The sequence below is a fragment of the Bombina bombina genome, chromosome 6 (genome assembly GCF_027579735.1).
Source record: "Bombina bombina isolate aBomBom1 chromosome 6, aBomBom1.pri, whole genome shotgun sequence".
Taxonomy (NCBI): Eukaryota; Metazoa; Chordata; class Amphibia; order Anura; family Bombinatoridae; genus Bombina; species Bombina bombina.
The window spans coordinates 10,293,693-10,320,353 of NC_069504.1; the positions used below are offsets into that span (position 1 = coordinate 10,293,693).

Genomic DNA, 26,661 nt, shown 5'->3' on the forward strand with positions numbered 1-26,661 from the left:
TTTTAGTAAATAAATACTTATTTGCAATTAAAATTTAACCTTTATTTCTTATTTAAAAAAGGACAGCAACATATCACTTTTATTTGCTGCCTGCGTTGAAACTTAAAAACACATCTCCTAGGTGTATTCTTAAACTCTAATATGTAGATAGTATGTGGGCTGAGATCCTAAGTGAAGTAAAACACCTTATATATTGTATTATGTCAGTAGCCAAAATAATGGCTTCTCTGAGTAAATCCTTATATTTTAAATCATGTGTGCTTCACAGTCCACTGGGTCTCACTCAATTTCTATTGTCTCATATTTGTCAAAAGATAGCTAATTGACCAACTGTCAATTTCTAACTGTTGGGGAAATAACATTCGTATTTTCCAAAATATTGTTGTCATAAAGAGTCTCCCTACTATTATCTTAGAGTTAATTTGTAAAAATGTATTAATCGGAGCGTCCTCTGTAATATAGAATTAACAACTTCTTGTAGTTTTATAAAAAAAGATTGAAATTGGCAGCTTGAGTGGGGTGTTACTGGGCTTTACATTGGTTGAATTAACAAGATGTATATGGCTGCTTACAAATATCTAGTATAATGAATACAGTATATTGAAGCAGGTTTCAGTTATCTATAACATCGTGGAAGGATTTTGCCCTTCCTTAATTAAATCATAGCTATTAGAGATCAGTGTCTTAAATATATTATTTTAGCTATTTGAGTACAAAGTTAGATGTTAGATACTATGGTATCCGCTGATTGTAAACGGAGACACAAAAATGATTAGTTGGTATTACTTATTTTTGAAAGTGATATTCCTTTTAACACACAAGCTAATGTATACAGACTTCAAATGCTTGTAATTATTTAGACCTTAGTTATTAAGTTCTGAAATATTAGTGTTTGTTAGTATTGATGTAACGGTTTGTTAATATCAATTCTGTTCTTAAAGAGATAAATACTATTAGCTTTTGAGTTACTAATATATACTAGATACTAAGTAATCTATAACTGTATTTTGCCGTGTTGTTAACAGCACCGTAAGCTAAATTCCCTCAGTCTTGGCTATATTGTAACATTTGATTGTATCTTAGTGTGTGACCTCTATTGTCCATAACATATAACAGTTTGAATGATAACTGTGTAACCTTTAGTCACAGAGTATATCCATTGCCTGCTGTTAACACCTGCTGAATTATTTTTTAGGCAGTCAATGTAGAACTAGTAAGCAACCTTGAAATTCCACCTGGTTATTTATGGTTTACCGTAGCTCTGTAGCGCAGTTTACCTTTTAATTACTGTTGTACCGGAAATATAATATTACCTTTGTTTTACCGCTAGGCTGTTAACCTTTAAATTACCGCTATACTGGATATATAATGTTACCTTTATATTACCAATATCCAGTTTACCTTTTAGTTACCGTCACTATTGTACTACTATTACCTTTGAATTATCGTTAAATTAGATTACAGCAATAGTAATTAAATAGCCGTTACTATAGGTGGCTTTCCTGCTGCCATATTTCTTGTTATGACACTTAACACATAGGCTCAGCGATCTAGAGTTTAAGCTATGTCTGCTAGTTTTTTCTATAACATTGATTAGAGTTTACTATTATTTTGACATCATAGGAGAGCAATTTAAAAAATTGTTAGGGAACCCCTGACGCCGCGTTTCCCATACGCTTCCTCAGAGGGGGTTACGCGAGGCGGCAAGAGGGTAAGTTTAAATTTCTGGTTTGAACACTCCCTCTGTTCCCATTCGTGGAGAGTATCAGTAAATCTATTGGGTCAACCATCTGTCAATCAGACTGTCAACTTGCAGTATTGTTTAATGTATTGTTTAATGTCCTCCTTCGTGCCTAAGATTTTATTAGGAGCCGAAATGGTTGCAACAGAGTGTATCATAGTAATCAGTTTGGAATCTGTCCAATTATGAACTCATGTAGCTATTGTATATCTGATTTCTCACAATGGGAAAAGCGCTTACTTTATGATAATCATTATTTTTACTACACTACAATTATGAACTTAGTCATTATTGAAAATACTTGTACCCACCAGAGTTTTATATTTGAGAGAAGAAATACTGCCTCACTACGTATTAAGATTATTGTATATAGTCTTATTTTGAAGGTTCATACTTGACTTAGTATGTTGGACTTAATGTTAGATGGAATCGTAATCTTTCTTATAGGTATACATTATAGTTATTACTATCATTGAGTCCATATGGTTTAACACTATGTAACAAATGTATCCATTTACATTCCATTTTTAAGAGGGATTCCTCGATGTTGCCTCCTCTTATACCAAGAGAAGATTTTTGTATTACTCCAAATTTTAATGATTGATCATTACTATTATGTTTGATAAGGAAATGTTTGGCCACACTTGTTAACGTTTTTCCTTTTTCTTGATCTTTTATGGCATTCCGGATGTTGCGACAATGTTCCATGACCCTGGTTCTGACTTGTCTGGTTGTCATACCTACGTAATACAATTTACATGGGCATTGTAAGATGTACACCACTCCCATTGAGGTACATGAAAAATGTTCTGGGATAGTGTGTTTTTGACCATATTTGTCTGTAATCTCTTTTATTTTACATACTTTGGAGCAGGTGTTACATGTTCTACAGGGAAACATCCCTGGTGATTTACTTAACTTTTTTGGTCTGTGAATGTAGTGGCTTCTGACCTTTTTATCCTTTAGATTTTTTGGTCTTTTATACCCCACTGACACTCTCTCCCCGATCTGGGTTGCTAAGAGGGGATCATTAAGTAGAATGTGCCAGTTGTCATTCATTATTTTTGTAATCTGATTCATTTGTGGATTAAAGGTAGTTATAAACCGTGGTTTATTATCTTGCTTTTTAATCCGTGGCTTCAACAAATTATGTCTCTCCATTTTTGTCACCTCTGTATTAGCTCTTTTTATGGAGCTTTTACTATATCCTCTGTCTTGAAGTCTTTCACTTAACTGTTTTGCTTGTTGTTTATATACTGCTATATCAGAGCAGTTGCGTCTCAGACGTATAAATTCACCTTTAGGGATCGCCCTCAGAGTGTTGGGAGCATGTGTGCTACTGTGATGTAGTAATGTGTTGGTTGCTGTACTTTTTCTGTATAGAGTTGTACTGACTTTACCATCCTGGTCTACTTGAATTTCCAAATCTAGGAAATTAACTTTTTGATGACTCCATTCATATGTTAATTTTAAATTTAAATCATTAGCATTGATTTTATGCATAAACTGTTGGCGTTTGTCTATTGGTCCTTCCCATACCAGCAGGATGTCATCTATATAGCGAATCCATATTGTGATGTGTTGCATGTATATGTCGTTATCAGAGAACACTATTTGGTTCTCCCACCATCCCAAAAATAGATTTGCATATGTAGGAGCACAAGCAGTCCCCATGGCAGTGCCCTGGGTTTGTAAGTAAAACTGATCCTTGAAGGTGAAATAATTATGATGTAAAACAAATTTCAACAGCTGTTTGATAAATATATTGTGGTCTTGGTCATTAGTCTCATTTGTAGACAGGAAGTATGAAATTGCTTGTTCGCCTAAATTGTGTTTAATGTTTGTGTAGAGGGATTCTACGTCAGCTGTTACTAATATTGCATTAGGCAGTAATTGCAAATTCTCCAATTTTTGGAGTACCTCCATGGTATCTTTTACGTAAGATGGTAGTGTGTATAAGTACTCTCTAAGTCTTTGATCAATATATTGGCTGGGTTTTTCTGTTAAACTGTTGTTACCTGAAACAATTGGACGGCCTGGAGGTTTATGTAAGTTTTTATGTACCTTAGGAATGAGATAGAAAGTAGCTGTGGTTGGATGCATTTGGGTTAGAAATTCTTTTTCTACCTTGTTGATGATCTGATCTTTATATGCTATATCTATCATTTTGTTGTATTTCTCTAGATACATTTGTGTTGGATTGCTAAACAACTTTTTGTAGCATTGTGTATTACTCAGTTGTTCATTTGCCTCCTTAAGGTACATTTCCTTGTCCCAAAGGACTATATTTCCACCTTTGTCTGATGTTTTAATGACCGTGTCCTGCCAACTTTGTATCTCATTTAGGGCTTTTTGTTCTTGTTTAGATAAATTGGAGGTCTTTCTCCTTATGGGTAATTTTTCAATTTTGTGACAGACAATTTCATTAAACACTTGTATTTGTGGTGACAAATTATTTGGAGGGACATATTTGGATTTATTTTTTATATGTTGTCTCCATGAGACTTCAGATTCTGTGTTTGGTGAGTTTTCATTTAGTAATTCCTGAAGGTCTGTTAATGCTGCTTGATCAGTGAGTGTCCAGTCTTCCCCTAATTCTTTTTTAGCATATAGTTTTTTGAGGAGTAATTTTCTGGTATATAGATTTACATCCTTGATTGCTTCAAATTTGTTTAAAGAATTAGTGGGACAGAAACTCAAGCCTTTTGATAGACTAGAAATGTGAAATTCATTCAGATTATGTTGGGTTAGATTTATTATTTTTAGGTTGCCATTCTTAATTTGGAGAACGGACTCGGTGGGCGCCTTCTTGTTTCTCTCTGGGGTGCTGCCTGGGGTTTCCGTTTGTTTGGTCTCGATTCTTGAATTGCATTGTGTGTTTGAAAAGTGTTCTGCCTGTTTGTTCCTATTCCTAAAAAAGATGAGGATGTTGTTGGAATAGATGGGCTCCCTCTATTGCTATTTTCTAAGGCTTGTGATTGAGACCTTGTATATGTACTAGATTGTGTGTTAGTTTCAGAGGTCATACTATCAGTAGAAGTATCAGAATCTGAACATTCTATTTCGCTATCATTTAATTGAGTTGGATTTTGTGGTTTATTGGTCTGAAAAGACCTCGTATGGTATTTTCTCTGCCATTTGTAAACTTTTTTGTTACGATAATCTTCTTGGTCCCTTTGATATTTCTCTCTTTTGCTTTTTATTAATTCATTTTCCAAATTGTCCAACTCTAACTGATATTGTTTGTAAAGGTCATTGAATTTATCTAAATTCTCACAGGATTTAAGGTTGTCATTTTGTGCTTTAATTGTGTCTTCCAAGAGAGCCACCTCATCCTGAATTTGGATTAATGTTAAGGAACAAGTTGTAAGTGCATTTTCCCACCTTTCTATATGGTCTTGTCTTTTTAGTTGATATGCTGGAAACATTTTAATTCGCAGCCCCCTGGGGATCATATTGTCCTGTTTGTATTTCTGAAAAAAGTGAAGGTTCCACCACCTTTTTTGAGTGTTTGAAAAGTGTTTTGTGAGACTGGCACAATAGATTGTTTATTTGATCATCACCAAGATTTGGTGATTGTTCATCTGATATATTAAACATAGTGTTAAAATCCTGTAGCCTTTTTTGCTGCCTAGTTAATAAATCACTGTGTAGATTCATTGTGTTTTGTTTTGTATATTACTTATTTGTTTTCTAAGAAACCTAGTGTAGCCTAGGTAATTTGATTCAAATGAGAAGAAAAAAGAACAAAAAGAAAACAAATTTCAAATATTGTTTTTATTGTAATTTGTATGGTAGAATACTGGATTTTAGTAATCTCCCTAGAGACCTTGTATTAGAGAAATGCTCAAGTAATTGGGTCTAGCTTTGGGAGCAGTACGTAAGCATGGGACTGAATATAGTAATAAATTGACTCAGTACACACAGATTGTGGGTTGAGTTCAAAAAGGTTATGCTTCTATGTACTGTGAGACGTCTTATGTATTCATTTAGTAAATAAATACTTATTTGCAATTAAAATTTAACCTTTATTTCTTATTTAAAAAATGACAGCAACATATCACTTTTATTTGCTGCCTGCGTTGAAACTTAAAAACACATCTCCTAGGTGTATTCTTAAACTCTAATATGTAGATAGTATGTGGGCTGAGATCCTAAGTGAAGTAAAACACCTTATATATTGTATTATGTCAGTAGCCAAAATAATGGCTTCTCTGAGTAAATCCTTATATTTTAAATCATGTGTGCTTCACAGTCCACTGGGTCTCACTCAATTTCTATTGTCTCATATTTGTCAAAAGATAGCTAACTGACCAACTGTCAATTTCTAACTGTTGGGGAAATAACATTTGTATTTTCCAAAATATTGTTGTCATAAAGAGTCTCCCTACTATTATCTTAGAGTTAATTTGTCAAAATGTATTAATCGGAGCGTCCTCTGTAATATAGAATTAACAACTTCTTGTAGTTTTATCAAAACAGATTGAAATTGGCAGCTTGAGTGGGGTGTTACTGGGCTTTACATTGGTTGAATTAACAAGATGTATATGGCTGCTTAAAAATATCTAGTATAATGAATACAGTATATTGAAGCAGGTTTCAGTTATCTATAACATCGTGGAAGGATTTTGCCCTTCCTTAATTAAATCATAGCTACAGGTATAATACAGTGGTTATGTCATACGGAGCTACAGGTATAATACAGTGGTTATGTCACATGGAGCTACAGGTATAACACAGGGGTTATGTCACACGGAGCTACAGGTATAACACAGGGGTTATGTCACACAGAGCAGCAGGTATAACACAGGGGTTATGTCACACAGAGCAGCAGGTATAACAGGGGTTATGTCACACAAGGCAGCAGGTATTACACAATGGTTATGTCACACTAAGCTGCAGGTATAACACAGGGGTTATGTCACACAGAGCTACAGGTATAACACAGCGGTTATGTCACACGGAGCTGCAGGTATAACACAGTGGTTATGTCACACAGAGCAGCAGGTATTACACAATGGTTATGTGTTAGTTGTCATGATAAACTTTCAAAAGCAGACAATATTTCCATTAGTAGTAATCCATTACCTGTTGTTCCTTCAACATCTAATGTTCAGGATATTCCTGTTAATGTGAGATAATTTGTTTCTTATTCTATTCAGAAGGCCCTGTCTGTTATACCACCTTCTAATAAACGTAAAAGGTCTTTTAAAACGTCTCATAAATTTGATGTATTTTTAAATGACCGACAGCATTCTGATTTATCTATCTCTGATGAGGATCTATCTGGTTCAGAAGATTCTGCCTCAGATATTGACACTGACAAAACTTCATATTTATTTAAAATGGAGTATATTTGTTCTTTATTAAAAGAGGTGTTGATTGCATTAGATATGGAGGAGACTAGTCCTCTTGATATTAAAACCAGTAAACGTTTAAATTAGTTTTTTAAACCTCATGTAGTTATTCCAGAGGTTTTTCCAGTTCCTGATTCTATTTCAGATGTAATTTCTATGGAATGGAATAGTCTGGGTACTTCATATACTCCTTCTCCAAGGTTTAAGAAACTGTACCCTTTGCCGACTGATAGATTGGAGTTTTGGGAAAGGATCCCCAAAGTTGATGGGGCTATCTCTACTCTTGCAAAGCGTACTACTATTCCTACGGCAGATAGTACTTCTTTTAAAGATCCTTTAGATAGGAAGCTTGAATCCTCTCTAAGGAAGGCTTATTTATGTTCAGGTCATCTTCTTAGGCCTGCTATTTCTTTGGCTGATGTTGCTGCGGCTTCAACTTTTTGGTTGGAAACTTTAGCGCAACAAGTACCAGATCCTAATGTGTATAGCATTGTTAAGCTAATTCAATATGCTAATAATTTCATATGTGATGCCATTTTTAATAGAATTGATGTCAGGTATATGTCTTTAGCTATTTTAGCTAGAAGAGCTTTATGGCTTAAATCTTGGAATGCGGATATGACTTCTAAGTCAACGTTGCTATCTCTTTCTTTCCAAGGTAATAAATTATTTGGTTCTCAGTTGGATTCTATTATTTCAACTGTCACTGGGGGGAAGGGAGCCTTCTTGCCTCAGGATAAAAATCTAAGGGTAAATTTAGGGCTGCTAACCGTTTTCATTCCTTTCGTCAGAATAAGGAACAGAAACCTGACCGTACCCCTAAAGGAACGGTTTCCAAATGGAAGCCTTCTCCAGTCTGGAATAAATCCAAGCCTTTTAAAAAATCAAAATCAGCCCCCAAGTCCGCATGAAGGTGCGGCCCTCATTCCAGCGCAGCTGGTAGGGGCAGACTAAGATTTTTCAAAGATGTGTGGATCAATTCAATCCAAAATCATTGGATCCAGAACATTGTTTCTCAAGGGTACAGAATAGGTTTCAAGGTAAGACCGCTTGTGAGAAGTTTCTTTCTCTCACGGATTCCAGTGAACCCAGTAAAGGCGCCATCTTTCCTGAAGTGTGTTTTAGACCTGGAGTTATCTGGGGTAATTGTGCCAGTTCCCTTTCCGGAACGGGGTCTGGGGTTTTATTCAAATCTGTTCATTGTTCCAAAGAAAGAGAATTCTTTCAGACCAGTTCTGGATCTAAAAATTTTGAATCGTTATGTAAGAATACCAACATTCAAAATGGTGACTATAAGGACTATTCTGCCTTTTGTTCTGCAAGGGCATTATATGTCCACAATAGACTTACAGGATGCATATCTTCATATTCCGATTCATCCAGAGCACTATCAGTTCCTGAGATTCTCTTTTCTAGACAAGCATTACCAATTTGTTGCTCTTCCTTTTGGCCTAGCAACAGCTCCAAGGATCTTTTCAAAGGTTCTCGGTGCCCTACTCTCTGTAATCAGAGAGCGGGGTATTGCTGTGTTTCCTTATTTGGACAATATCTTGGTACTTGCTCAGTCTTTACATTCTACATAATCTCACACGAATCAACTAGTGTTGTTTCTTCAAAGACATGGTTGGAGGATCAATTTACCAAAAAGTTCCTTGATTCCTCAGACAAGGGTAACCTTTTTAGGATTCCAAATAGATTCAGTATCCATGACTTTGTCTCTAACAGACAAAAGACGTCTGAAATTGGTTTCAGCTTGTTGGAACCTTCAGTCTCAGTCATTCCCTTCAGTAGCTATGTGCATGGAGGTTTTAGGTCTCACGACTGCAGCATCGGACGCGATCCCCTTAGCTCGTTTTCACATGAGACCTCTTCAGCTTTGTATGCTGAGCCAATGGTGCAGGGATTATACAAAGATATCACAATTAATATACTTAAATCCCAATGTTCGACTATCTCTGACTTGGTGGTTAGATCAGTTCAGGGGGCCTCTTTTGTTCGTCCAACCTGGACTGTGATTACAACAGATGCAAGTCTTTCAGGTTGGGGATCTGTCTGGGGATCTCTGACAGCGCAGGGGGTTTGGAAATCTCAAGAGGCGAGATTACCAATCAATATTTTGGAACTCCGTGCGATTTTCAGAGCTCTTCAGTTTTGGCCTTTCCTGAAGAGAGAACCGTTTATTTGTTTTCAGACAGACAATGTCACAACCGTGGCGTATGTCAATCATCAAGGTGGGACTCAGTCCTCAAGCTATGAAAGAAGTATCTTGGATACTTGCATGGGCGGAATCCAGCTCCTGTCTAATCTCTGCGGTCCATATCCCAGGTGTAGACAATTGGGAAGCGGATTATCTCAGTCGCCAGACTTTACATCCGGGAGAATGGTCTCTTCACCCATATGTGTTTCTTCAGATTGTTCAGATGTGGGGGCTTCCAGAAATAGATGTGATGGCTTCTCATCTAAACAGGAAACTTCCCAGGTATCTGTCCAGGTCCAGGGATCCTCAGGCGGAAGCAGTGGATGCGTTGTCACTTCTTTGGAATTATCAACCTGCTTATATCTTTCCGCCTCTAGTTCTTCTTCCAAGAGTGATTTCCAAAATCATAATGGAGCGTTCATTTGTACTGCTGGTGGCTCCAGCATGGCCACACAGGTTTTGGTATGCGGATCTTGTTCGGATGTCCAGTTGCCAACCTTGGCCACTTCCGTTAAGGCCAGACCTTCTATCTCAAGGTCCATTTTTCCATCAGGATCTCAAATCATTAAATTTGAAGGTATGGAGATTGAACGCTTAGTCATAGAGGTTTCTCTGACTCGGTGATTAATACTATGTTGCAGGCTTGCAAATCTGTGTCTAGAAAGATTTATTACCGAGTTTGGAAGACTTACATTTCATGGTGTTCTTCTCATAAATTCTCTTGGCATTCTTTTAGAATTCCTAGAATTTTACAGTTTCTTCAGGATGGTTTGGATAAGGGTTTGTCTGCAAGTTCCTTGAAAGGACAAATCTCTGCGCTTTCTGTTCTGTTTCACAGAAAGATTGCTAATCTTCCTGGCATTCATTGTTTTGTACAGGCTTTGGTTTGTATCAAGCCTGTCATTAAGCCAATTTCTCCTCCTTGGAGTCTTAATTTGGTTTTGAGAGCTTTACAGGCTCCTCCGTTTGAGCCTATGCATTCTTTGGACATTAAATTACTTTCTTGAAAAGTTTTGTTTCTTTTGGCTATCTCTTCTGCTAGAAGAGTTTCTGAATTATCTACTCTTTCTTGTGAGTCTCCTTTTCTGATTTTTCATCAGGTTAAGGCGGTTTTGCGCACTTCATTTACATTTTTACCTAAAGTTGTGAATTCCAACAACATTAGTAGACTAATTGTTGTGTCCTCATCCTAAGAATTCTTTGGAAAGATCTTTACATTCTTTGGATGTGGTAAGAGCTTTGAAATATTATGTTGAAGATACTAAAGATTTCAGAAAGACTTCTAGTCTATTTGTTATCTTTTCTGGTTCTAGGAAAGGTCAGAAGGCTTCTGCCATTTCTTTGGCGTTTTGGTTAAAGCTTTTGATTCATCATGCTTATTTGGAGTCGGGTAAATCCCTGCCTCAGAGGATTACGGCTCATTCTACTAGGTCAGTTTCTACTTCCTGGGCTTTTAAGAATGAAGCTTCTGTTGATCAGATTTGCAAAGCAGCAACTTGGTCTTCTTTGCATACTTTTACTAAATTCTACCATTTTGATGTGTTTTCTTCTTCTGAAGCAGTTTTTGGTAGAAAAGTTCTTCAGGCAGCTGTTTCAGTTTGATTCTTCTGCTTATAATTTCAGTTTTTTTCATTATAAAGATTAAAACTTTTGATTTGGGTTGTGGATTCTTTTTTCAGCGGAATTGTCTGTCTTTATTTCTTCTATAAGGTACGACGAGTCCACGGATTCATCCTTTACTTGTGGGATATTATCCTCCTGCTAACAGGAAGTGGCAAAGAGCACCACAGCAGAGCTGTCTATATAGCTTCTCCTTTAACTCCACCCCCCAGTAATTCTCTTTGCCTACTCTAAGCACTAGGAAGGGTAAAGTGAAAGAGGTGATAAAATATTCGTTTTTAATTTCTTCAAGCAAGAGTTTTTTGTTTTAAATGGTACCGGTGTGTACTATTTACTCTCAGGCAGCAGATGGATGAAGACTTCTGCCTGGAGGATGATGATCTTAGCATTTGTAACTAAGATCCAGTGCTGTTCCCACAGAGGCTGAGGGGTACAAGAAACTTCAGTGTGAGGAACGTTTTCATGCTATATAGCAGTGAGGTATGTTCAGTCATTTTTTCTGGAGAGACTGTGTATTTCAGAAAGGCTGACAGTATCCCCATAAGGGTAAGCAGTAATCCTAAGAGCTATAGAAAGGCATTACTAAGCTTGCATAAGGGGCTAATTACAAAAATGATTGACACTGTGTTTTGAATATTTGTGGGCAAACGTTTTATGAACTGGGAGTGCTGTTAACGTTTTGTGGGCAATAACGTTTTTTGGGAAACTTTATTCAGGGTACACTTGGCTTATTTTTTGGGTCTCAGAACCCACATGGCTAGTTTAAAACCGCTCTGGTGCGGTTCTTTGAGGCTGTAGAAACATCGAGTGAGATGGACGGGGCCTATTTTTGCGCCTCAGATGAGCAGTTGTTTTCACTCCGCAAGCTCCAACTCCTGAGGGCCATTGTGGATGTTTTGGGCCAAATCGAAGCTTTAACCCCATATTTACTATCCCTGAGGGCAGGTAGGCGCCTGATTTAGGTCTAATTTCAATCCGGTTTGCACAATAAAGGGTTAAATGTTAAATTTCTTTGTGCGGCAAACTTAACTACACATATTGAGTCTGCTTGCAAAAATTTTTAAAATTTGGTGAATTTTAAAGCAGTTTTGCAGAACGTGTATGCTTTTTTTTTCTCTCTTAAAGGCGCAGTACCGTTTTTTTAGTGTTTTTTTTAGTGTAGTGTTTTCATGCTTGTTTGTAGCCATTACTAGCCTGTTCAACATGTCTGACATTGAACATACATAAAATTATGTTGTTCCGGTCCCTAAGAGGATTTCGGACATTGTTACTAAGGAGTGGGATAGACCAGGTATTCCGTACGCTCCCCCTCCTACTTTTAAGAAAATGTTTCCCATATCAGACACCATGCGGGACTCGTGGCAGACGGTCCCTAAGGTGGAGGGATCCATTTCTACCCTGGCTAAGCGTACAACTATACCTTTTGAGGACAGTTGTGCTTTCAATGATCCTATGGATAAAAAATTAGAGGGTCTCCTAAAGAAAATATTTGTTCATCAGGGTTTTCTTCTCCAACCTATAGCGTGCATTGTTCCTGTAACTACTGCAGCTTCTTTTTGGTTCAAGGCTCTGGAGGAGGCTCTTCATGTTGAGACCCTATTAGATGATATTCTGGATAGAATTAGGGCTCTCAAGCTAGCTAATTATTTCATTGCAGATGCCGCTTTTCAACTGGCTAAATTAGCGGCAAAGAATTCAGGTTTTGCGCGTAGAGCGTTATGGCTTAAGTCCTGGTCTGCTGATGTGTCATCAAAATCTAAGCTTTTAGCCATCCCTTTCAAGGGTAAGACCCTATTCGGGCCTGAATTGAAAGAGATCATTTCAGACATCACTGGAGGGAAAGGCCATGCCCTTCCTCAGGATAAGACAAATAAGATGAGGACCAAACAAAATAATTTCCGTTCCTTTCGAAACTTCAAAGGTGGTCCCTCTACCTCTTTCCCTGCTGCAAAGCAAGATTGGAATTTTGCTCAATCCAAGTCAGTCTGGAGACCTAACCAGACTTGGAACAAGGGTAAACAGGCCAAGAAGCCCGCTGCTGCCACCAAGACAGCATGAAGGGGTAGCCCCCGATCCAGGACCGGATCTAGTAGGGGGCAGACTTTCTCTCTTTGCTCAGGCTTGGGCAAGAGAAGTTCAGGACTCCTGGGCTTTAGAAATCGTAACCCAGGGGTATCTTCTAGATTTCAAAGATTCTCCTCCAAGGGGGAGATTCCATCTTTCTTAATTGTCTGTAAACCAGACAAAAAGAGAGGCGTTCTTACTCTAAGTAGAAGACCTATATACCATGGGAGTGATCTGCCCAGTTCCGAAAACAGAACAGGGGCAGGGGTTCTACTCCAATCTGTTTGGGGTTCCCAAAAAAGAGGGAACCTTCAGACCAATTTTAGATCTCAAGATCCTAAACAAATTCCTCAGAATCCCATCCTTCAAGATGGAGACCATTCAGACTATTTTTCCAATGATCCAGGAGGGTCAATATATAACCACCGTGGACTTTAAAGGATGCGTATCTACACATCCCTATCCACAAAGATCATCACCAGTTCCTCAGGTTCGCCTTTCTGGACAAGCATTACCAGTTTGTGGCTCTTCCCTTCGGGTTGACCACAGCTCCCAGAATTTTCACAAAGGTGCTAGGGTCCCTTCTGGCGGTTCTAAGGCCGCGGGGCATAGCTGTGGTGCCTTATCTGGACGATATCTTAATTCAGGTGTCGACTTACCAACTAGCCAAGTCTCACATGGACATTGTGTTGGCTTTTCTAAGATCTCACAGGTGGAAGGTGAACGTAAAAAAGAGTTCACTTATCCCTCTCACAAGAGTTCCATTCCTGGGAACTCTGATAGATTCGGTGGACATGAAAGTTTTTCTGACGGAGGTCAGGAAATCAAAGATTTTAACCATCTGCCAAGCTCTTCATTCCATTCCTCGGCCGTTAGTGGCTCAGTGTATGGAAGTAATCGGACCAATGGTAACGGCAATGGACATAGTTCCGTTTGCTCGCTTGCATCTCAGACCACTGCAATTATGCATGCTCAAACAGTGGAATGGGGATTATGCAGATTTATCTCCTCAGATAAATCTGGATCAAGAGACCAGAGACTCTCTTCTTTGGTGGTTGTCACAGGATCATCTGTCCCAGGGAATGTGTTTCCGCAGGCCAGCATGGGTCATAGTGACGGACGCCAGCCTTTTGGGCTGGGGTACAGTCTGGAATTCCCTGAAAGCACAGGGTTTGTGGATTCAGGACGAGGCTCTCTTCCCGATAAATATTCTAGAACTGAGAGCGATATTCAACGTGCCAGATTCATAAGATTCCAGTCGGGCAATATCACGACTGTAGCATATATCAATCATCAGGGGGGAACAAAGAGTTCTCTAGCGATGATAGAGGTTACCAAAATAATTTGATGGGCAGAGACTCACTCTTGCCATCTATCAGCAATCTATATCCCAGGAGTGGAGAACTGGGAAGCGGATTTTCTAAGTCAGACTTTTCATCCGGGGGAGTGGGAACTCTATCCGGAGGTGTTTGCACAATTGATTCAGCAATGGGGCACACCAGAATTGGATCTGATGGTTTCTCGTCAGAACACCAAACTTCCTTGTTACGGGTCCAGGTCAAGGGATCCTCAGGCAGTACTGATAGATGCTTTAGCAGTACCCTGGTCATTAAACCTGGCTTATGTGTTTCCACCATTTCCTCTCCTTCCTCGTTTGATTGCCAGAATCAAACAGGAGAGAGCTTTGGTGATTTTGATAGCACCTGCGTGACCACGTAGGACTTGGTATGCAGACCTGGTGGACATGTCATCTCTTCCACCATGGACTCTGCCACTGAAACTGGACCTTCTGATTCAAGGTCCGTTCCAGCATCCAAATCTAGTTTCTCTGCGGCTGACTGCTTGGAGATTGAACGCTTGATTTTATCCAAGCGGGGTTTCTCTGAGTCGGTCATAGATACCTTGATTCAGGCTCGAAAGCCTGTCACTAGGAAAATTTATCATAAGATATGGCGTAAATATCTTTATTGGTGCGAATCCAAAGGCTACTCATGGAGTAAGATCAGGTATCCTAGGATTTTGTCCTTTCTCCAAGAAGGATTGGAGAAGGGGCTATCAGCTAGTTCCTTAAAGGGACAGATATCTGCCTTATCAATTCTACTGCACAAGCGTCTGGCAGATGTTCCAGAAGTTCAGTCGTTCTGTCAGGCTTTAGTTAGAATCAAGCCTGTGTTTAAACCTGTTGCTCTGCCATGGAGTTTGAATTTAGTTCTAAAAGTTCTTCAAGGGGTTCCGTTTGAACCTATGCATTCCATAGATATTAAGCTTCTATCTTGGAAAGTTCTGTTTTTAGTTGCTATCTCTTCGGCTCGAAGAGTTTCTGAATGATCTGCATTGCAATGCGACTCGCCTTATCTTGTTTTCCATGCTGATAAGGTGGTTTTGCGTACCAAACCTGGATTCCTTCCTAAGGTTGTTACTATTTGGAATATCAATCAGTTAATTGTTGTTCCTTCTCTGTGTCCTAATCCTTCCTCTAAGAAGGAGCGTCTGTTGCACAACTTGGACGTGGTTCGTGCTTTGAAATTTTACTTGCAAGCAACCAAAGATTTCCGTCAAACGTCGTCTTTGTTTGTTGTCTATTCTGGAAAATGTAGAGGTCAAAAAGCTATGGCTACCTTTTTCTTTTTGGCTGAAAAGCATCATCCGTTTGGCATACGAGACTGCTGGACAGCAGCCTCCTGAAAGGATTACAGCTCACTCTACTAGAGCGGTGGCTTCCACATGGGCTGCAGGTATAACATCGGTTATGTCACACGGAGCTACAGATATAACAGTGGTTATGTCACACGGAGCTACAGATATAACAGTGGTTATGTCACACGGAGCTACAGATATAACAGTGGTTATGTCACACGGAGCTACAGATATAACAGTGGTTATGTCACACGGAGCTACAGGTATTACACAGGGGTTATGTCACACTAAGCTGCAGGTATAACACAGGGGTTATGTCACACAGAGCTGCAGGTATAACAGGGGTTATGTCACACAGAGCATCAGGTATAACACAGGGGTTATGTCACACAGAGCTACAGGTATAACAGGGGTTATGTCACACTAAACTGCAGGTATAACACAGGGGTTATGTCACACTGAGCTACAGGTATAACACGGGGGTTATGTCACACAGAGCTACAGGTATAACACAGTGGTTATGTCACACAGAGCTACAGGTATAACACAGGGGTTATGTCACACTAAGCTGTAGGTATAACACAGGGGTTATGTCACACGGAGCTACAGGTATAACACAGGGGTTATGTCACACTGAGCTACAGGTATAACACAGGGGTTATGTCACACAGAGCTACAGGTATAACACAGGGGTTATGTCACACTGAGCTACAGGTATAACACAGGGGTTATGTCACACAGAGCTGCAGGTATAACACAGGGTTATGTCACACTAAGCTGCAGGTATAACAGCGGTTATGTCACACAGAGCTACAGGTATAACACAGGGGTTATGTCACACTAAGCTACAGGTATAACACAGGGGTTATGTCACACTAAGCTGCAGGTATAACACAGGGGTTATGTCACACTGAGCTACAGGTATAACACAGGGGTTATGTCACACTAAGCTGCAGGTATAACACAGGGGTTATGTCACACTAAGCTACAGGTATAACACAGGGGTTATGTCACACAGAGCTGCAGGTATAACAGGCGGTTATGTCACACTAAGCTGCAGGTATAACACAGGGGTTATGTCACACTGAGCTACAGGTATAACACAGGGGTTATGTCACACAGAGCTACAGGTATAACACAGGGGTTATGTCACACAGAGCTACAGGTATAACACAGGGGTTATGTCACACAGAGCTACAGGTATAACACGGTGGTTATGTCACACTGAGCTACAGGTATTACACAGGGGTTATGTCACACTAAGCTGCAGGTATAACACAGGGGTTATGTCACACTGAGCTACAGGTATAACACAGGGTTATGTCACACTGAGCTACAGGTATAACACAGGGTTATGTCACACAGAGCTACAGGTATAACACAGGGGTTATGTCACACTAAGCTACAGGTATAACACGGGTTATGTCACACTAAGCTGCAGGTATAACAGGGGTTATGTCACACTAAGCTGCAGGTATAACACGGGTTATGTCACACTAAGCTGCAGGTATAACACAGGGGTTATGTCACACTGAGCTGCAGGTATAACACAGGGGTTATGTCACACTGAGCTGCAGGTATAACACAGGGGTTATGTCACACTAAGCTACAGGTATAACACAGGGGTTATGTCACACTGAGCTGCAGGTATAACACAGGGGTTATGTCACACTGAGCTGCAGGTATAACACAGGGGTTATGTCACACTGAGCTACAGGTATAACACAGGGGTTATGTCACACTGAGCTACAGGTATAACACAGGGGTTATGTCACACTAAGCTACAGGTATAACACAGGGGTTATGTCACACTAAGCTGCAGGTATAACACAGGGGTTATGTCACACTAAGCTACAGGTATAACACAGGGGTTATGTCACACAGAGCTGCAGGTATAACACAGGCGGTTATGTCACACTAAGCTGCAGGTATAACACAGGGGTTATGTCACACAGAGCTACAGGTATAACACAGGGGTTATGTCACACAGAGCTACAGGTATAACACAGGGGTTATGTCACACAGAGCTGCAGGTATAACACAGGGGTTATGTCACACAGAGCTGCAGGTATAACACAGGGGTTATGTCACACAGAGCTGCAGGTATAACACAGTGGTTATGTCACACAGAGCTGCAGGTATAACACAGGGGTTATGTCACACTAAGCTGCAGGTATAACAGCGGTTATGTCACACAGAGCTACAGGTATAACACAGGGGTTATGTCACACTAAGCTGCAGGTATAACACAGGGGTTATGTCACACTGAGCTACAGGTATAACACAGGGGTTATGTCACACTAAGCTGCAGGTATAACAGCGGTTATGTCACACAGAGCTACAGGTATAACACAGGGCTTATGTCACACTAAGCTGCAGGTATAACACAGGGGTTATGTCACACAGAGCTGCAGGTATAACACAGGCGGTTATGTCACACTAAGCTGCAGGTATAACACAGGCGGTTATGTCACACTGAGCTGCAGGTATAACACAGGGGTTATGTCACACTAAGCTGCAGGTATAACACAGGGGTTATGTCACACTGAGCTACAGGTATAACACAGGGGTTATGTCACACTGAGCTACAGGTATAACACAGGGGTTATGTCACACTGAGCTACAGGTATAACACAGGGGTTATGTCACACTGAGCTACAGGTATAACACAGGGGTTATGTCACACTGAGCTACAGGTATAACAGTGGTTATGTCACACTAAGCTGCAGGTATAACACAGGGGTTATGTCACACTAAGCTGCAGGTATAACACAGGGGTTATGTCACACTGAGCTACAGGTATAACACAGGGGTTATGTCACACTAAGCTGCAGGTATAACACAGGGGTTATGTCACACAGAGCTGCAGGTATAACACAGGCGGTTATGTCACACAGAGCTACAGGTATAACACGGCGGTTATGTCACACTGAGCTACAGGTATTACACAGTTGTTATGTCACACTGAGCTACAGGTATAACACAGGGGTTATGTCACACTGAGCTACAGGTATAACACAGGGGTTATGTCACACTGAGCTACAGGTATAACACAGGGGTTATGTCACACAGAGCTGCAGGTATAACACAGGGGTTATGTCACACAGAGCTGCAGGTATAACACAGGGGTTATGTCACACAGAGCTGCAGGTATAACACAGGGGTTATGTCACACAGAGCTGCAGGTATAACACAGGGGTTATGTCACACAGAGCTACAGGTATAACACAGGGGTTATGTCACACTGAGCTACAGGTATAACAGTGGTTATGTCACACTAAGCTACAGGTATAACACAGGGGTTATGTCACACTGAGCTACAGGTATAACACAGTGGTTATGTCACACTGAGCTACAGGTATAACACAGGGGTTATGTCACACTGAGCTACAGGTATAACACAGGGTTATGTCACACAGAGCTACAGGTATAACACGGGGGTTATGTCACACAGAGCTACAGGTATAACACAGGGGTTATGTCACACTAAGCTACAGGTATAACACAGGGGTTATGTCACACTAAGCTACAGGTATAACACAGGGGTTATGTCACACAGAGCTGCAGGTATAACACAGGGGTTATGTCACACTAAGCTACAGGTATAACACAGTGGTTATGTCACACTAAGCTACAGGTATAACACAGGGGTTATGTCACACTGAGCTACAGGTATAACACAGGGTTATGTCACACTAAGCTACAGGTATAACACAGGGTTATGTCACACAGAGCTACAGGTATAACACAGGGGTTATGTCACACGGAGCTACAGGTATAACACAGGGGTTATGTCACACTAAGCTACAGGTATAACACAGGGTTATGTCACACAGAGCTACAGGTATAACACAGGGGTTATGTCACACTAAGCTACAGGTATAACACAGGGTTATGTCACACGGAGCTGCAGGTATAACAGGGGTTATGTCACACTAAGCTACAGGTATTACACAGGGGTTATGTCACACGGAGCTACAGGTATAACACAGGGTTATGTCACACGGAGCTACAGGTATAACACAGGGGTTATGTCACACTAAGCTACAGGTATAACACAGGGGTTATGTCACACTAAGCTACAGGTATAACACAGTGGTCATGTCACACTAAGCTGCAGGTATAACACAGTGGTTATGTCACACTAAGCTGTAGGTATAACACAGGGGTTATGTCACACGGAGCTACAGGTATAACACAGGGTTATGTCACACTAAGCTGCAGGTATAACACAGGGTTATGTCACACAGAACTACAGGTATAACACAGGGGTTATGTCACACTGAGCTACAGGTATAACACAGGGGTTATGTCACACTGAGCTACAGGTATAACACAGGGTTATGTCACACAGAGCTACAGGTATAACACAGTGGTCATGTCACACTAAGCTGCAGGTATAACACAGTGGTTATGTCACACTAAGCTACAGGTATAACACAGGGGTTATGTCACACTAAGCTACAGGTATAACACGGGTTATGTCACACTAAGCTACAGGTATAACACAGGGGTTATGTCACACTAAGCTGCAGGTATAACACAGGGTTATGTCACACTAAGCTGCAGGTATAACACAGGGTTATGTCACACAGAACTACAGGTATAACACAGGGGTTATGTCACACTGAGCTACAGGTATAACACAGGGGTTATGTCACACTGAGCTACAGGTATAACACAGGGTTATGTCACACTAAGCTGCAGGTATAACACAGGGGTTATGTCACACTAAGCTGCAGGTATAACACAGGGGTTATGTCACACTGAGCTACAGGTATAACACAGTGGTTATGTCACACAGAGCTGCAGGTATAACACAGTGGTTATGTCACACTGAGCTACAGGTATAACACAGTGGTTATGTCACACAGAGCTACAGGTATAACACAGGGGTTATGTCACACTAAGCTGCAGGTATAACACAGGGTTATGTCACACAGAGCTATAGGTATAACACAGGGGTTATGTCACACAGAACTACAGGTATAACACAGGGGTTATGTCACACTAAGCTACAGGTATAACACAGGGGTTATGTCACACTAAGCTGCAGGTATAACACAGTGGTTATGTCACACAGAGCTACAGGTATAACACAGGGGTTATGTCACACTAAGCTACAGGTATAACACGGGTTATGTCACACTAAGCTGCAGGTATAACACAGTGGTCATGTCACACTAAGCTGCAGGTATAACACAGTGGTTATGTCACACAGAGCTACAGGTATAACACAGGGTTATGTCACACAGAGCTACAGGTATAACACAGGGGTTATGTCACACTAAGCTGCAGGTATAACACAGTGGTCATGTCACACTAAGCTGCAGGTATAACACAGTGGTTATGTCACACAGAGCTACAGGTATAACACAGGGTTATGTCACACAGAGCTACAGGTATAACACAGTGGTTATGTCACACTAAGCTACAGGTATAACACGGTGGTTATGTCACACTAAGCTGCAGGTATAACACAGTGGTTATGTCACACTAAGCTGCAGGTATAACACAGTGGTTATGTCACACTAAGCTGCAGGTATAACACAGTGGTTATGTCACACTAAGCTGCAGGTATAACACAGTGGTTATGTCACACTAAGCTACAGGTATAACACGGCGGTTATGTCACACGGAGCTGAAGGTATAACATTGGTTATGTCACTCAGTGGTACCCGCAAGTGTAATACAGGGGGTGATAGCGCTGCTGTTGAATGTCACCTAGTGGGAGCTGCAGGTGTAATACCAGAAGGGAGAGCGCAGCGGTTATGCTTTTTTAAGTTGCTAATAAACACATGAAATAAATGCATGGGGATATTGCCTTCTAATGGGTTAAACTCTTAACTAACATCTCTGGAGAGTAACCTAGCGTACATTATTTTGTTGTCCTTTGTGCAGCATGTAGTGGTAAAGTCATTTCCACCTGGAAGCTTAGGCAGTTTGGGGGCAAGGTACAGGAGTTTCGCTCCAACCAGTGTGAGTTTTGTTAGTGCAGGGAGCTTAAACAACAAACTGATATGACCAGGTAATAATCCATGTCTGTAATCGGTTCTGTTCTTTAACATCCCAGTGTTAGAGAACTAGTGATACGCAGCAAGGTGATCGTAGGACACGGCTGTGTGCCCTCTGTATGTGGCTTCTCACCAGGCTCTCTCCCACAGGTCTGGACGGGGCAGAAGGGATGAAATCCAGGAGGAAGGGCCCTACTTTTGCAGGTAAGGGAAGCTGTGCATGTAATTTGTTGCTCAGTATAGGAGAGGGACTGGAGTGAGTGGCACATAAAGATGATGCCAGCTCTTATATGCTGCCTGTTCTCTGACATCCGCTACATCACTCTTCTGCAGATATGGAAGTCCTTTACTGGAAGCACGTCAAGGAGCGTATGGCAGCGCAACGACAGCTTCAGCGGCGCATGGTAACTTTACACTTGTCTAACTTCTATCATCTGTGGTTCATTCCAGGCTCAGTCTCCTGTCTCAGCTGTACTTTCTGCTTTTTCTCCTCCTGTTGTCACCTGTCACTGAGCTGTACTATGTGTTACGTGTCCTGTTGTCCCCCGTCACTGAGCTGTACTATCTGTTACGTGTCCTATTGTTACCTCTATCACTGAGCTGTACTATCTGTTACTTGTCCTGTTGTCATCTGTCCCCTGTCACTGAGCTGTACTATCTGTTACTTGTCCTGTTGTCACCTCTGTCACTGAGCTGTACTATCTGTTATGTGTCCTATTGTCACCTCTGTCACTGAGCTGTACTATCTGTTATGTGTCCTATTGTCACCTCTGTCACTGAGCTGTACTATCTGTTACTTGTCCTGTTGTTACCTCTGTCACTGAGCTGTACTATCTGTTACTTGTCCTGTTGTCACCTCTGTCACTGAGCTGTACTATCTGTTATGTGTCCTATTGTCACCTCTGTCACTGAGCTGTACTATCTGTTATGTGTCCTATTGTCACCTCTGTCACTAAGCTGTACTATCTGTTACTTGTCCTGTTGTTACCTCTGTCACTGAGCTGTACTATCTGTTACTTGTCCTATTGTTACCTCTGTCACTGAGCTGTACTATCTGTTATGTGTCCTGTTGTTACCTCTGTCACTGAGCTGTACTATCTGTTATGTGTCCTATTGTTACCTCTGTCACTGAGCTGTACTATCTGTTACTTGTCCTGTTGTCATCTGTCCCCTGTCACTGAGCTGTACTATCTGTTACTTGTCCTGTTGTTACCTCTGTCACTGAGCTGTACTGTCTGTTACTTGTCCTGTTGTCACCTCTGTCACTGAGCTGTACTATCTGTTATTTGTCCTATTGTTACCTCTGTCACTGAGCTGTACTATCTGTTACTTGTCCTATTGTTACCTCTGTCACTGAGCTGTACTATCTGTTATTTGTCCTATTGTTACCTCTGTCACTGAGCTGTACTATCTGTTACTTGTCCTATTGTTACCTCTGTCACTGAGCTGTACTATCTGTTACTTGTCCTGTTGTCACCTCTGTCACTGAGCTGTACTATCTGTTACTTGTCCTGTTGTCATCTGTCCCCTGTCACTGAGCTGTACTATCTGTTATGTGTCCTATTGTCACCTCTGTCACTGAGCTGTACTATCTGTTACTTGTCCTATTGTCACCTCTGTCACTGAGCTGTACTATCTGTTACTTGTCCTGTTGTCATCTGTCCCCTGTCACTGAGCTGTACTATCTGTTATGTGTCCTATTGTCACCTCTGTCACTGAGCTGTACTATCTGTTATGTGTCCTATTGTCACCTCTGTCACTGAGCTGTACTATCTGTTATGTGTCCTGTTACCTCTGTCACTGAGCTGTACTGTCTGTTACTTGTCCTGTTGTTACCTCTGTCACTGAGCTGTACTATCTGTTATGTGTCCTATTGTCACCTCTGTCACTGAGCTGTACTATCTGTTACTTGTCCTGTTGTTACCTCTGTCACTGAGCTGTACTATCTGTTACTTGTCCTGTTGTCACCTCTGTCACTGAGCTGTACTATCTGTTACTTGTCCTGTTGTTACCTCTGTCACTGAGCTGTACTATCTGTTACTTGTCCTGTTGTCACCTCTGTCACTGAGCTGTACTATCTGTTACTTGTCCTATTGTCACCTCTGTCACTGAGCTGTACTATCTGTTATGTGTCCTGTTGTTACCTCTGTCACTGAGCTGTACTATCTGTTATGTGTCCTATTGTTACCTCTGTCACTGAGCTGTACTGTCTGTTACTTGTCCTGTTGTTACCTCTGTCACTGAGCTGTAATATCTGTTGTGTCCTATTGTCACCTCTGTCACTGAGCTGTACTATCTGTTACTTGTCCTGTTGTTACCTCTGTTACTGAGCTGTACTGTCTGTTACTTGTCCTATTGTTACCTCTGTCACTGAGCTGTACTATCTGTTACTTGTCCTGTTGTCACCTCTGTCACTGAGCTGTACTATCTGTTACTTGTCCTATTGTTACCTCTGTCACTGAGCTGTACTATCTGTTACTTGTCCTGTTGTCACCTCTGTCACTGAGCTGTACTATCTGTTACTTGTCCTATTGTTACCTCTGTCACTGAGCTGTACTATCTGTTACTTGTCCTGTTGTTACCTCTGTCACTGAGCTGTACTATCTGTTACTTGTCCTATTGTTACCTCTGTCACTGAGCTGTACTATCTGTTACTTGTCCTGTTGTTACCACTGTCACTGAGTTATACTATCTGTTACGTGTCCTATTGTTACCTCTGTCACTGAGCTGTACTATCTGTTACTTGTCCTGTTGTTACCTCTGTCACTGAGCTGTACTGTCTTTTACTTGTCCTATTGTTACCTCTGTCACTGAGCTGAACTATCTGTTGTGTCCTGTTGTCACCTCTGTCACTGAGCTGTACTATCTGTTACGTGTCCTGTTGTCACCTGTCACTGAGCTGTACTGTCTGTTACTTGTCCTATTGTTACCTCTGTTACTTGTCCTGTTGTTACCTCTGTCACTGAGCTGTACTGTCTGTTACTTGTCCTATTGTTACCTCTGTCACTGAGCTGTACTATCTGTTACTTGTCCTGTTGTTACCTCTGTCACTGAGCTGTACTATCTGTTACTTGTCCTGTTGTCATCTGTCCCCTGTCACTGAGCTGTACTATCTGTTACTTGTCCTGTTGTTACCTCTGTCACTGAGCTGTACTATCTGTTACTTGTCCTGTTGTTACCTCTGTCACTGAGCTGTACTATCTGTTGCTTGTCCTGTTGTCACCTCTGTCACTGAGCTGTACTATCTGTTACTTGTCCTGTTGTCACCTCTGTCACTGAGCTGTACTGTGTGTTACGTGTCCTGTTGTCACCTGTCACTGAGCTGTACTATCTGTTACGTGTCCTGTTGTCACCTCTGTCACTGAGCTGTACTATCTGTTACGTGTCCTGTTGTCACCTGTCACTGAGCTGTACTATCTGTTACGTGTCCTGTTGTCACCTGTCACTGAGCTGTACTATCTGTTACGTGTCCTGTTGTCACCTGTCACTGAGCTGTACTATCTGTTACTTGTCCTGTTGTCACCTGTCACTGAGCTGTACTAGCTTTTACTTGTCCTGTTGTCACCTCTGTCACTGAGCTGTACTATCTGTTACTTGTCCCGTTGTCACCTCTGTCCCCTGTCGATCTCACTGTCTGACTTGAGCTGGTCTATGCAATGTGTGGCATTATTGGGTGCAGTTTTCACATGTGTTTATTCTCTGACACCCCACTAATACCTCTGTCATTTTCAGGGAGCGCAGTTTGTTAGTGTAGTGGAGTTCCCGGAAGAGGAGGAACTATTGAATCCTATAGAGGAACAGCGTGATGCAGATTATCTAGATCATGACGGAGCAGTAGGTGTGTGAGACTTTACAAAGCTGTCGCTTTTGCTGGATGAGTGTGAGTTGCATGGTTGTGTTCATGTAATGCTTGCTCTAGTGCCTGGTTTCTCAACAGCCGGGCCGTGGCCCAGTACCGGGCCGTGATAGCCCTGCTGGGGGGCCCTGACCTGTCATGCCCCCACTGCACACTCTTACCCCACTGCACACAAGGGGCAGACTGAGACCAATCAAAGCCCCAGGAAAACTGTCTCACACTGACCCAAATGTATGCAAATGAACATGGTAGCCTCCCTGCCCTAACCCCAACAAGCCCATCAACCTCCAGAGCCAGGACCCCCAAAATTAAGGGCCAAAGAAAGGGCCCCCAACCTCCAGGGCCAGACCTCACACTCTATGGCCCTCAAAGCGACAGACCCTCGGCAGGACCCCCACACTCCAGGGCCCCCACTAAACCCACACTGAACTGCTTAGTTACTGATAGGGCAAATCCCTGATGCTTTATATATATATATATATATATATATCGGGCCCTGGACATGTCCAGCTAAAATTAACCGGGCCTTGAGGTCTTTTTGGTTGAGAACCACTGCTCTAGTGTACCCAGACTACTGGTCGTCAGTCCCGGTGTACAGGTGTTTCACTGGCATTCAGTAGTAACAGCACATAAACGGTTTTCTATTGCACTTGGGGTTCCTTATGTGCAGAGCTGACTCTACAAGGAATTTTGGCGTATCATTTGATTGTCTGGCTGTTGTTTCCATGACGTGCCATTATCAACACACGTTTTCCAGTGTTTATAAAACAGGTTTTCTTTTGCATGATGAACCGAGTCCACGGATTCATCCTTACTTGTGGGATATTGTCCTTCCTAACAGGAAGTAGCAAAGAGAGCACCACAGCAGAGCTGTCTATATAGCTCCCCTTTTAACTCCACCCCCCAGTCATTCTCTTTGCTGGCTCTAAGCTGGAAGGGTAAAGAGAAGAGGTGTTAAACTGTTAGTTTTATTTTATCTTCAATCAAGTGTTTGTTATTTTTAAATGGTACCGGTGTTGTACTATTTACTTTCAGGCAGGACATAGATGAAGATTTCTGCCTAGAGGATGATGATCTTAGCATTTGTAACTAAGGTCCACTGCTGTTCCCACAGAAGCTGAGGAGTACAGGAAAACTTCAGTGTGAGGAACGGTTCTTGCTATACAGCAATGAGG

At 41.3% G+C, this 26,661-nt stretch overlaps 1 protein-coding gene across 2 annotated transcripts in view; it reads left to right on the forward strand.

Annotated features, from left to right (window-relative positions):
* NCAPH2 (non-SMC condensin II complex subunit H2) overlaps positions 1-26,661 on the forward strand; it is a 382,774-nt gene that overhangs the window by 177,985 nt on the left and 178,128 nt on the right. For both annotated transcript variants that reach the window (XM_053716310.1, XM_053716311.1), the window contains exons 14-16: positions 21,781-21,834; positions 21,964-22,034; positions 25,363-25,468. In XM_053716310.1, coding sequence (XP_053572285.1) covers positions 21,781-21,834; positions 21,964-22,034; positions 25,363-25,468 — 231 coding nt within the window. The remainder of the gene's footprint in view (positions 1-21,780; positions 21,835-21,963; positions 22,035-25,362; positions 25,469-26,661) is intronic.